We start from the raw sequence: 14,231 nt of genomic DNA on the forward strand, positions 1-14,231 counted from the left end.
AAAGGAGAGGATGTGTATAGTATGGAATTAAAGAGGCAAGAGGTGGATTCAAGACTGTGCTTCCGGCAAACCATTTAATAGCACTGGCCGTGGGCTTCTAAGCACACGTTTGGGCACCAGCACTTATTCTTTCACAAATAAATCCTTGGGCACTTCCAAAGTGCAGAAGAGGCTACAGACACTAAAACAAGCAGTGCATGGGTGCAAATTTGCCACCTGAACTATGACAAGCTGGCATTGCCTGGCAGAGCACCTTTTGGGAGGTGGCACAAGCGTCTCAGGTTTGAAACTGGTATTCTATCCTTCTCTGCTGAGCTCTCCCCAACACAAGCATGAACCTGGGAAGGCTTGGAACAATCCTCTTTCTGAATACAGCAAACGGTTACAGCTTGTTAACATGCTGAATGAGCAATCGCCATTTTGACTGAAGCGACAGAGAGACTATATTGGGGAGTATACATTGAGAAAGGCGCTGTCCCCTTTTAGAACAGAGTAAAAACTTGAACAAAAGACAGTGCGAGGGACGAAGAAATGGTGACAAAGTTCAAAAATAGTACAGAGACATTTACGGTCCCTACTAACTCAACACTGGACGTTGGGTAAAAGAAAGGATAAAACTTGCAGAATTTAAACCAAATATACCTAACAGGAGACGACTAGCACACACAATTCAGTGAATACAAGAAACTTACATGACCATATACCACAGAATCAGTAATGAGGAACATACAATAACTCACTAGTTCAAGAAGTTAAAGTACACATTTTTCGACTTCCAGCTTCAAGTGTTTCTTGTCCGGGGCTATGATTAACTCACTATTAATCTCTCCTATGCTGGTGACGGAACCGTTCCGTCACGAGCCTCGGATGGGCTGTGCTGGTGATGGAACGGTTCCGTCACAGCCCGCTCCCCGTGCCTGCGCGGCGCGAATTCCGTGCCTGCGCTGACGTTCTAAAGAGCGGGCGGGGCTGTGACGGAACCGTTCCGTCACAAGCACAGCTCACCCTAGGGCCGTGACGGAGCGGTTCCGTCACGAGTACGGGATCGCCGCGCGGCCCCGCCTCCCCCTTCGCGCAGCAAAGGGGTTAAATGAGTTTTGATACTCTGCATTAGTAAAGCGGGTTGCGGAGCCTATTGACAGGAGGTACTTTTTCAATGATCCGCAATAAGTTATCTGCTTTGCATAGTGATTCCCTTGCTACAAGGTTTAATTTCTTTGCATCAGTGATTTGTTTAATTGCTCTGATGTTAATATTGCGGGTCTAATTGCTACCTACACAAATTATAGCTTTGAGCCTAAGATTCGCCCCATTTCTTAATATTGTTGTCAATGTGAATTATGATTCATGCTTCAGGTCTTCACGGCTGTTTCCCTTTTGTCTGCAGTATCTTACAGAGTGTGACTTTGTAATCTGCTTTCTATGGCACTTTTGCGGATGAGGGAGCAATTGATCCAAATTAGAAAAGCAGATCGTGAAAGTTGTCAACATAGAAAGAAACTATCACTGTTAATTATTCTTATTTGGTCTGCATATCCAGGTTTATATTTACCAATATCAAAATCTGGTAATCATTTTAACTGGATATGTTTTCTTATGTTAACTCCTAATGATGTGATAGCTCCTCACACATACATACAAAGTCTTACACAACTTTGAACCTGAATACCTCAACCCCTGCATAAACCTCCACTAAAATATGCAGTACCAGATCCAGTGGTCGTGCCTTCTCCTAACTCACTTCTAAAGTCCGGAACGACCTGCCCCTGCACCAGAGCCGCCTCCTTAGTTCTTTAATTTCGCAAGAAACTGAAAAAGGAGACAGGGCTTTCACTTCTCCACCGGCGCAGACAGCGAGAGGCACACAGGTGACACAGCCCAGAGGCACCAAGAGAACCCTCTCAAGTGACGCTCACTGATCTCATGGGATCTTACCCTACCTACTAAGGGAAGTTCTACCCCCCTCATTTATCCGGGGGCACTGACAATTTTTGGGCCACTGTAAATACAACTTTCTCACTCGGTCCTGACGAAGCACCCTGGATCTCCCCCTGAGACCATTAAAGCGCGAAACATGTTGACCAGACATATGCCCACTAGGGACATATAGTTACCCAGCGACCAAGGGGCATAATACCCCTTAAAGCCGCACCATACACTTTGTTTTAATAATGACAGAGGGATCACCTTAATAAAAATTAATCACTCTCGCTTCAGCCATTTTTTAATACACCTTCTAGGACTTCACTGCCACTTACACCCACGCACTCATACAGCTTCATCAAAAGATCTCAGAAAAAGAGACCCTTCGGGGGACCCGTAGGGCTTTGCAGCACCGGCCCAACAAGGAGCAAAAGCCCAATGATGAAGCATGACATACTTTGGGGTGTGTGAGGGCATCAAGATGAGGACATACTTCCCCCCACAATTAGAGTAGCACACAACGAGAGTACCTCTTACTTCCCTACTTTTTCTCTCTCTAATAAGGAACTGTGACTCCCATTTGGTATAAATGAACTCAAAGACTGTAAAGGTTTTGTCCTATGTTGGTTGTGAATATGACATGAATACTAGATATAACATTAGGACAGAACACTAAAAGAAGGACAATAAAGGTACTGTAACAATAAAGACAGAAAGAAAGGGTACAGGCACTGTAGACAGCACAGTGATCCAAAGTCATACACAAATGACCAATAACGATGAAGCAAGACCTCTGGGCCATCAGAGGGCCTAACCAGTGCTACATGAATGAAACTAAAACTGCCTCTACTGATCGGCGATCTGGAAGACTCACAGGAGAGGACTCCATTAGGGAAGGATATTCATCGTTATCAAGATCCACAACTATTTCTGGACTCTCACAATCACATCTTAACACAAACGTTGAGAATGGTGTGTCCTGTCACCCAATACTTGCACAGTTGACTTAAAAGTTTTAACAGCCTTTCTTTTGTGTTCTGCAAACAGGTTTTTATTAAGTATAGGAAGGGATTATAAAGGTGATGTGGCCAAGATGATGACCAGACCGGATGTAGAGTGAAGGGGCTCCATGCCGCAAGATAGCCCGGCACCATCCTGACACGCTGCATGGAGGGTAGGGGTGGGCAGACATCTCCGTTCCGCCCACGGAATGTGCGGAGATTTGCCTCTTCCTCCTTTTGCAATGAAGATGGAGAAACGGGGCAAATCTCCACACACTCGGGGGCGGAACGGAAGTTGGCCGCCCGCCTCCTGCCCGCAATATTAAATGACTTTAAGCCTAAAATAAGACTTAAATAAGAACTTAACTTATCGCGGGGTCATCTTCCTTGTCCAGCTAGCCGTCTTCTTGGAACTGCGCATGCGCGGGAGCCTGTGCATGCGCATTCCTCGCCAGGAATGTGCTTGCGCAGGCTCCCGCTGCTCATGGGTATCTATAAATCTCATTGATTTCAAGGCTTACCTCCAACTCTTAACAGGTGGATTGTATACCCTTAAAGTTCACTGTGCAAATAAGCTATGAAAAGCCATTGGTCAACAGTAAAAGTTTAACCTTTTTGGGTGTTCACCACACTCTTAATAGTCCATTTCCATCCCTCAATGGCAGACATCCATGTGCCCACACCTTAACTGACACATATGACTGAAGAATTTACATGTTCAAAAACCAAATTATGAGTCCAAAATTTCTTCTGGTTAATGATTTAGAATTACAACACTAAATTCAAATTTAGAGATTTTAAATGTACCTTAGAGCACAAGCAAAATATAATTTTATATACTCTAGTATTTTCTTCAATTCTCAGGGCTTTGGCTTCACTAAGAGACATGGCATTATAACCTCTATTCTTAAAACCTGGAAACAGTGCTTGATTATATCTTACCTTGTGGAGCCAGTGCAGGTTCAGCTGCTGTGTCACACCTATGTGACATAGTGCTAATATCTGAAAGCAAATGCAGAACATAGTTAGAAATGAGGGTCACACACCTTGGCAGACACAATACATAGCATACAAACCCTGGTTATGACTCACATGCAAACAAGCAATACATATTGTTGTATCACATTTTCCATGCCATGATAGTGGAATATTGTTTTTAAGCATTGTTAAAATTCTTTTTGGCAAGATTGGGGCAAGGGATAAAGACTGAATGCTGCAAATGAATGTGACAAAATAGAACTTAAGTCTCCCTCTGATGATGTCAAAGAATTAATAACCAGTACAATTGGTCCCTCTACGTCAAGGTTGTGGCCGGTTGTGAATGTGTGAATAAAATGGTGCCAATAATTGGGACCAGACAATGTATGTATCAGATACTAAGCATGCAGTGAAGCAGGTTCCCCAGTGGGTCTCTTCACAAGTTCCATTTTGTGCGGCCATTGATGTGGATCTGACCCTGCTTCTCTCATACTCAGTGTTTGTCAATGCTCAGCATCTTACTAAGCGGGCAGCCCTGTTCTTCTCTGAACACTTTTTAGCTCAGGTAGCCTATGCTGGAACACTCCAGATTTAAGCCAATGGCATTTGGCTGTAGTTGATCCTATACAATCTGCATACCCTTTTTGTAGAACAGTTATTTGCAGAACTCCTACACTCAATGTATTATCAACTTGTTGTCCATATCCCACAGTAAACATGTCATTATCAAACAAACAGTGAAAAGAAGAGTAGAGAGGCTTTTCACCCAGGCAACTATGAGCACCACTCATTTAGGTGAGGTAGCAAAATAGCTTGCGCAGGATGCTACTGCTCCCATGTAGAGGTCCTTCTGAACAGAATTATGCACATACATAAATAAATAACCATACGTGAGAGTACCCGGTCGCAAATAAATTGTCCTTTCTGCTAGATCTAGTTGTCAAGAATTAAGAAAGCTGTGCCATGTGCCTCTGAGGGTAGCCCTTTGGGATAACAGCAAGTAAAAGTGGTTCATCTTCTCATGGTTTGTTAGTCCCAACACTCTTGGGCAGTAGTCCCCAAAACATTTTGCCTTCTCCCCTCCTTTTTTTGCTGAATCCATTTTTGTTGGCTTTAGGACTCTGTGCACTTTACAACTGTTAACCAATGCTAAAGTGCTTGTGCTAACTCCCTAAAACATGATCAAATTGGCTTACAGCTAATTGGCATATTTAATTCACCCATAAGTCCGTAGTAAAGTGGTATACTATATACCCAGATAGGTAAATTAAATGCTACTAGTGCACCTATAGCACTTAATGTGTCACACACTTAAGTAGCCCCTTAAAACGTGTCTCAGGCCTGCCATTGCATCATTCATGCTGTTTTAAACTGCCAAATGGACATGGCAAAATAAACCCATTACCAAGCCTAAAACTCAATTTTCAATCGATATGTGTCACCCCACATACATTTAAGTTTGCATGTCCTGATAGTGAAAAACTAGCACTTGATCTCAGCTAAGGAGTTCAGCATATAGCATCCATGTCTATATTCAAGTGGGGGTAAGGTAATGCAGTTAAGGTATTGCTAAAGCCCAGGCGGAGTAACTAGGAGTAGGTTTATTGGAGACAACACACGCGGCATTTGGCGCTGTTATTAGCCCAGGCATAAGAAACTAAAGAGGCTGTGGCAACTTCCATCCGCCTCTGGGGCCAGAGACACCTCTGTGAGCCATGGTCCACAATAAACTTGTTGGACTCAGAGGAGAATAATAAAGGACTACACATTGATGCTAAAGTGCTGAATTTCGAGTTCACTCACTGAGCATCTGAACTTCTGCATATCAACCATGGAGGTGAAAGGAGAAAGGAACAATGTGTGTGCAAAGAGGCCATTTTTAAGCTGTTTTACAACTCAAGTAGTCCAGAAAACTAGGAAAGGCACACAAAATTAATTTTTTCTTGGCCAGTTCACATAAACTGTACCCTAACATCACTGCTTAAGAGCCAAATCAATATTACTAATTAAATTAATTTAATTGTACTTTAATCTCCTACAAGAGTTTTTAATAAGAAAATAGCCCAGGTCACAGGTGGGTGGTATCAACCAGGCTGCTGTGAAACCAGTGGAATTACCCTTTGCAGTAATAACAGAATATATATTGACTTAGAGGAGCTAATCTACCTCTACTGTGAAAACCTGCCATTGATAGGCTGACAGACTTGCACAAAGGTTGAGTGGTGTCTTTAACATATGGGAAAGCACCTCGGCATATCAGAAACACTAGATATATGGGTACCAAAATGCACCTTAGTTTCAGGACCCATTTGCTGTTCCTCATTTGCTATCAGAAATTTCTCCATTTTGTTCTAGAAATGTATTAAAAAACAAAAAGTGGCAGATGGAACCACTTTACTGGTGAAACCTTCACTGCCCTCTTTAAAAACTCTAAATTCGGTGCATTTACTTTCCTCTCATTGATGAAGGTGGGAAAATTGCCACAATGATGGATGGAATTTCAGAGTGCCAGGTTCTAACCCAACCCTGATGTATTTTGCTAAACTGAACAAGTTCTTTTGGGAATATTATCTTCTACTGGCTCTACAGGGCTTGATTTAACGTCATTATGGGTATTAGGCCATTGAGGGTCTTTTGTATACTCCATAATTATAGTGACAAGAGTATCCTGGTGTGGCTTTTTAAAAGCACTATATTAGATAGAGATCAAATTTAGTACATATCAATACCTGGTCAAATCATGTAACCATTTGCTAAATGAAACGAGCACTATCCAATAATATTTAATATTTTCTTTGGAGAGGAAAATGTTTCTGGTATTTAAACACAAAGATAATTCCAGATTTGGGTGGTAGAACCATATCCGTTATATGAAGCTCAGAGTTGGCAAGAAATGTGATTCTTGTAAAAGTTGCTTATAGGTAATAATTGTTATTTACTTACATGATTACATACAGCAAGGACTAAGGGGCAGATGTATCAACGCAATTTTTAGTCGCAAACGCTGCGATTCGCAAAAAAGCAGCATTTGCGAGTAAAAATTTGCAAAAGGGCATGTACTAATGAAATCGCATTGCAAACTTAAGGAATTGCAAAATTTGCGATTCCTTAATTTTGCATAAGCATTTAAGGAATCGCAAATTGCGATTCCTTAAATGCTATGTAACAAGCATTCAATGTTTGCGATTTATCCTTAAGAAATCGCAAATTACCACCAACTTCAAGTTGGTGGTAATTTGCGATTTCTTTCACAAATGCACTTTTTGGCATTTGTGAAGGTGCCATATGGCTCACATACATGCCCTTAGGGCATGTATGTGTGCCATATGCGCACACATGTTCATTTCAGGGGTGCATCAGGGTGTCCTTAAGACACCTTTGCACCCTTGAAATTATTCTCAATTTGCGATTCTCAAATTGCGAATCGCAAATTGAGAATGACTTCACATTCATTCCTATGGGTCTCCTAAGATTTCGCAATTTGCTAATCGCAATTAAGGAATGCTAAGAAATCGCTAAAAAATTGCGATTTTTTTCCATACACCCCATTTTGCAATTCTCAAATAGCGATTCTCAAAAAATCGCTATTTGAGAATCGCAAACGGGGATTTTCATACATATGCCCCCAAGATACCAAAATGACCCGAACATTATGCATGTGTGAACAGATACCCCAAGGAATAGAAGTGAAGCTGGTTAAGACAACTACGAGACAATAATCTACAAGGATAGCATTGGAACAGTAGTACTGTATGACAGCTATGTCAAGGAAATGCCAAAGTCAGGGTTTCCTATAAACTAGGATCCTGTAAGAAATTAGCCATTGTGTTTTTGGACACAGGTCTGCCCCTGCCAAGCGTTCACAGTAGGCCCCTATGTTCTGTTGCGTTTATACTTACCAACAGTATAGTAATATATATGAAACCAACAGCAGTTGTTGCAAGAATTGGAATGGACCAGTCACTCCAACGGCCTGTTCTGTTATATAAAAACCTGGGGAAAGAATAAGAAGATAATGATCAGAAAATGTCTTGCAGTCTTGTTAAATCTGACAGAAAAAGGAATAAAAAAAAGAGGAGGTTATATAATGAATCGGTCAAGAAAAAGAGAGCCCGTCCGTTTAATATGTGCTAAACCCCTGCAGGATGGAGAAAAAGCCTTCAGCTTTTTTTGTATAACACTGATCCACCAGGGTTGCCCCTTGGTGGCATGCTTCATCACAGGGTTCCTCCCGTTCTGCTGCGGAATGTACCGTGCTGCGACATGCGAGTTACGTGGGAGCACTGACTAGTATGCTTTTAGTGATGAAATGGAATAGGAGGAGGAGGGGTTTTCTCATTATAGGGAAAGGTTAAAAATACCTGCCTGGTAGGAGAGCAATGCTTCCATCTTGTCCTCCAGACGATATGGTTCAAAAATGGGGAGAGAGTAGAAAGTGCAGGTGATAATGTACCTGCCCTTCTAGTGGTCAATATGTTTCAAGCCAATCCCCATGGTTTTTCTTCAGGACTAAGGATCTAACTCCCTGATTCCACTTCTACATCAGTAAATGTGACACAAAGGGACTGCACACACCCTGCATGCTAATTAAAAGTTAGCACATACTTGGTATTACTGCTTGACAACAAAAAACAAAGCAAAACTTTGCATATGCAGGCCATGCTGCATTTCCTATAGATGATTCAGCCGATGGGACGCATTGAAGCAACTGGGACTACAGGCTCACCATGTCACCTGAGGACCGATCGAGCAAAGTTTTGCTTTCTTTTGTTGTTGTCAAGGTTGCAGTCAAGACTGCATATCTCACATTCGTGACCAACTGCTTAACCAACAGCTCAATGGCAGCTGGTAAGTTTAGGAGGGAGGGGGCAGCCGGGACACACATGCACACATACAAACTCACAGCCATGCATTCACACACACACAAACTCATTCATTCACAGCACTCATTAACAAACATTCAAACATACATGCAAGCATGCACCAAACATTAATTAAAAAAAAACACACATACTTACCCGCAGCTCAGCCTCAGAGGTCCCAGGAGGCGTGGGACTGCTGCCTTCCCTCATTGGCTAACAGTCCCATCGTCATCACAGAGGAGGGTGGGGTCAGTGAGACTGCTGACCCCACCCCACTTTGTCATGAAGTGTCACGGATTGATAGTCGACCCTGGGCACTTCAGGGCTTAAAACTGAAGTGCCCAGGTGTGAGGCAATCAGTGATGCTACCCCTCGTCACTGAGAGGAGGGCCTCAGGGACCTTTGCTGACCTGAGGAGGTCACGCCCACAGGAACTGTGACTTCCTCAGCCCAGCAAAGTTCAGCTCAGGCAGTCAGGAGCCTGGAGCCTGCACATTTAGAACATGTCTGGCCCCTGGCAGCGTGAACTGAAAATGAAGTGTCTGTCAGGCTTTGTTCAGCCTGACAGACATTGTTCGTGAGGGGCAAAGGTGGAGGGGAGTGGGGGGGGGGCATGCAACAACTAAAAACTATCTCTCAACTTTATGGCTCCGAAATTCAAGACTGTCTACTGGCATCTACAAGAAAATAACTAAGGTTTCAGATTTTGACCACCGACCCACTGGTGTCTTAGCAAATATTTCTAACCTACAGAATGTATAGTACATGTTCAGTGGTAATAATTGCATTTATGGATCACATATTTTTAGCACAATGGACTGAAATATGTTATTAATATTTTATTCAATATAAATTAGTTGTCAATACTTTCCTTAAAATCAGTATTTCTATGTCAAAAGAGAGCATTGCCGGTTATAATCTCAGATGTGTTCACATAATATACAAATGCAAGTCAAGGGCACACAAGCGTTTTTTTCAAAGTACTCAGCAGCATAAAATAGAAAAAAAACCAGAAAACATCTCAAACTTAATGGTGCATAAAATGAAAAATAAAAGGCCTGCCTGTGTGTCTGTCCGATAGGGATTAAAATGATAGCAGGGGTCCGGGGGAGGAGGTGGTATCGTAAATCAGCTGTGTGAAGCATGTTATTCAGTCTGTTGGGTGGTAGGTAAGTAGTTAAATTGAGTACATTGAAATGTTTTATTTTACAATATGGTGTATGAAATGAAATTTGTACTTGTAAAGCGCACTTATACCCCAACTGGGGTGTCCTGGCGCTGTACGCATACCGCTGTGGAACCCTTCCTGGCTTTTCCCTGTGAAATGTCCACTCCTGGGCACCCCCAAGGTGAAGCCAGGCATCCCAGCGCTGTTGGGGCGGTTGTGGAGATTAAGCAAGCTATTGCCCAGAGTTGCAGAGTGGGACCTATGATTAGAATAGGCACTGAGGCGAGAATTATCAGGTCCGAGGAAATTGAGCCCAAGACCCGCCGAGGCGGGAATTGAACCCTGGTCCCGGGCCAGACCTCTGCATCAGGGTCTGCCGCTCTAACCATTGAGCCACACTTTTCCACAAGTATATGCGCTCCAAGGTCTGATCCCATTCCTTCCCATGAAATTGTCTGCCAATAATCGTCTCCCATCCGGGGCTCAAAGTTGGGGGGCCATCAGAAGCCATAGCAATCATCATCCATTGGAGCCAAATCATCAAAGGCAGCCTTGGACAAATGCCAATAACTTCTGCAACAAGTCATGCATGAGAAGTTCTAGTTCTAACAGTCCCTGCAACTGATGCACTGGCTGCACCAATTCCCCATAGACCAAGAACTGCGTACCCGGAAGGTCCTCTTCACCATCAGGTTTTTCAGGCTCCGAAAGGAGCCCCCAGAATAGCTGTCCCCCAAAGAGACTATTAGTGCAGTTGTCCACTCCTTCAGCCAATGGGCTGTGAAGTCCCTCTCTTTGTTGTGGGTAGGCCCAATCGCTGTGTCACCTCCCTCCAGCATCGAAGAGCGATGGTGAGAATTTCCGGCCTTCGGGCAAGATTCAGTTTCATCCACAGGATTAACGCCAGTAGAGCTACTTTGCTACGTCCCCCAGTTCAGTCCCCGCTAGCCATAGGGGGTGAGAGGGTTGGATAGAGACCGGGCTGGTGTTGCTTTGTTGATGACTTCTGGATATCATCGGATTGATATGTTTTGGTAGGTTTGTATCGAGTCGTCTTGTTAAAATTAATACAATATATAGTTTTATCATCAGTGACATCTCCCACTGCCTTGGGGAAGGAGATTATGAGGGTCTCCTAGGTTGTAGCTGAAAAAAACCACAGTCCATTGCCTCTGAGTACATTTCTGCTAACTTTGGTACCAGGAGCGATGTAGGGGTAATGTAAAATTCCACCAGTCGGCCACCAGTACCGGTTGTTTTACTCTGTGCTAATTCCTTTATGGTCCCCCCGATTTCAGTGATGGGAGCACCCAGTACCTCTCTCTTTTCTGTCATCAACCGCCGCAGCCTCGCTGTGTTGAGGAAGATGTCCATTGCTCGGTTTCTTGTTCCCTGCACAACTCCTTATAGTGCTGTATAAAGGCTTCATGTATGGCCCGCTGGGTGCTCACTACAGCCCCTCCGGCTCCACTGTTTGGTGTGATTAGGTGTCTCCTGTCTTCAGGTCAGACCAGCCAGGAGTCTACCTGCCTGGCCTCCTTCAGTGTGGGTGGAAATCAGGTGCTCATGTCTATTCAGTACACAGAGCTGTTTCATGGATGTCGCATGTTTTCCCCACTCATCTCACAGAGCCAGGAGCACCTGGCAATCAACAAGGACATCCGTGTCTGACTTGCGCATATTGCCTTCCAGTGCGGTCAAATTAGCTCCGAGAGCTTCCTGCACTCCTATCATTTAGCTGAGGAAATTACCCCTAATCACCACTTTGAAGGTGTCCCATTCACCATTATTGGACATTGCTGTGCACTGATTAATGCTAAAGTAGTCCCCAATAATAGTCCCCAGGTGGTCTCTGAAAGTGGGTTCATTAAAATAATTTGGCAGGAGTCGCCAGGTCGGGATGGGTAACCCATACCAAGCCCGTAGTCAGTGGGCTGTGGTCTGAGTGTGTGTGACCTAAGTATTCTAAGTCTCCTGCCAGTGCTGTAATTTCAACCGAGCAAAGCAAACTTGTCAAGTCCCATGTGCAAGTCGTAAACAAGAGAGTAGTAGTATTCCCTCCATCCCACCTTACCCACTCTCCACACATCTTGCAGGCCTCAGTGTCTCATCCAATCCTTGAAGTCCTGTGCCAGCTGCACTGTTGGGGAGTCAGCACAGGGCGGGACTGACCGGTAAAGGGTGATGTCCGCAATACAATTAAAGTCACCCCCAGTAGTAGAGGACCGTCCGGGTCCAGTGAAAGCACACATGTGAGTGTTGTTACAAGCTGTGCCTGTCCCACATTCTGGACAGTGACAGTGCATTGGAATTGCCCTGTTTGCTCCAGTTGGGAACTACCCATGCTGGGCTCGATTCTTGCTCCGCAAAGGCCAACAGCTGTTTATTGAATCTACCAGGTCCTTCCTCTTACTTACTGGGTAAGAATTTAGACAAATAATTCACTATGAGCTAATGATTTTGATTTGATTTGAAAATTTATAAAGCGCAACAAACGCCCATGGGCGTGTGGCGCTGCCGTCTGAAAGAAAAGAAAAACTACTTAAGATTGTTTACAGGGGATGCGTAACCAGCCACGTTTTAAGTGATTTTCTGAAAGCTATATAGTTGGATTGGTTTCTCAGATGCCAAGGCATTTGATTGCAGAGGCGAGATGTACCATGAGTGAAGCTTCTGCCTCCCCAAGAAGCTTGTGAATCCATAGAACTGATACTTTTTGATGAGAAGGTAACATTATTCTGTGATTATAACTCCCCTTTCGTTTCTCATTGCACCATATAATGTACATTCCATACTCATGATGGTTCCCTCCCAGCAAATTCCCAATCTCACTTTCTGCTTTAGATTTTATAGGTTCCCCGGGTATACTCTAGTCCTGTTGAGACCCTTAAATTCAAATTAGGGTCAAATAGTCATCGACACTTGTCGCGAACAAACGTCTGCCATTTTATGACTTTCATGAGCAATGGCAACTGTGGGTCTGTTCAAATTGACTAGGAAGTTGTTTGTGATCCATCATACGTTTGACTGTTGTCTATTATCAGTTCACAATTTTTGGTTGTGTTTTTTGGCACATGGGGATCTCTTTGCACTAAGGGTTTTTCAAAAAACACCTACGACAAGAATTGGGGTAAGCTATGAATAAACCAGCCCTTTAAGAACAGGAACTAGCAGGATATTACTGATATGCCCCTATGTACAAATTGTATCAATTACAGTAATTTGTGCTGTTTTCTATCCAAGATTGTTGATATGATTGAGTTCAGTGAGGACCATTGTATTGTATGTTTGATTTAATTGACCAGGTTCACATGGACATTTTAGTTGCTCTTGTATGCAAGAGAATATATTCTCTCACATTTGTGGCATAAATGTTACAATCATGATGTGCATCCTGTTGAGGATAACATAGCGGCCCTCCCTGTCAATGTATGCCATTGTGACTTTAAAGGGTATCCAAGACTGCACCAAGATCAATGCCCCCCGGAGAATGAAGCGCACCCCCTGGCATAGAGCAGCCCCCTTCATTTCCGCAGCAACTGCACTGCCTTCTCTCTCACTATATGTGCCTCGTGTAGGAGAGCCACATCCACGCCCTTCCACTTCAGGAACGCCAGAATTTTGTAAGCCCATCCCTCAGACAGTCTAGGTGAGGAAGGAATACTTAAACACCCTTGTTGTCATGGAGGGTGTAGTGTTTCCATCCCCCCACTCCTGTCAATGCCAATCAAATGCTTCCACCGTCTCCCTCCTGTGAAGTCTCCATGACCCTGTTATCTATCGCACAGTTTCAATAACACAATCCACTAAACATTCTTCGATACAGAGCATGAACAAAAACGTTAATCCCAACATTCGCTCTTCAGGTCAGATTTCCAATGGCAGTCCGTCCAAAACATAAAACAGGGAAATCATACAAAATCCAACCCCCCAGGACCATATTATTGGAAGGGGATGTCCAGGGGCAGCCGCCACATCAGCCCCACCTCCAGAACCCTTTTAGGAGCGCAGTCACAGAATCCCTCAACCAGGAGCGTGCTTCGTTCTTGCCTCTTTAGTATGGAGTGCACACCTGCCACTTCAGCCCTGTTCTTCCCATGGCCTGTGGCTTCTGGGTTGGAGTACATGCGGTCATAGGTCATCCGCGGTCCAAGGCATTACTTGAGGGCCAAGTGTCAATGCCTTTCAAGAGGTGCCTGTGCCCGAGCCCTCAGAGGCAGAGTTAACTTGAGGTTCATCAGAGTCTTGTCTCTGCTGTGTGTGAAAGACTGTTACCGTGCCTATTGCAGCTGCTTTCTT

At 43.9% G+C, this 14,231-nt stretch overlaps 1 protein-coding gene across 1 annotated transcript in view; it reads right to left on the reverse strand.

Annotated features, from left to right (window-relative positions):
* GDPD5 (glycerophosphodiester phosphodiesterase domain containing 5) overlaps positions 1-14,231 on the reverse strand; it is a 931,881-nt gene that overhangs the window by 265,249 nt on the left and 652,401 nt on the right. Inside the window, exons 4-5 of the mRNA XM_078658536.1 lie at positions 7,802-7,895; positions 3,867-3,926 (exon numbers count right to left, since the gene is read on the reverse strand). Of these exons, the coding sequence (XP_078514662.1) occupies positions 3,867-3,926; positions 7,802-7,895 (154 nt within the window). The remainder of the gene's footprint in view (positions 1-3,866; positions 3,927-7,801; positions 7,896-14,231) is intronic.

Source organism: Lissotriton helveticus, chromosome 8 (assembly GCF_964261635.1).
Source record: "Lissotriton helveticus chromosome 8, aLisHel1.1, whole genome shotgun sequence".
Taxonomy (NCBI): Eukaryota; Metazoa; Chordata; class Amphibia; order Caudata; family Salamandridae; genus Lissotriton; species Lissotriton helveticus.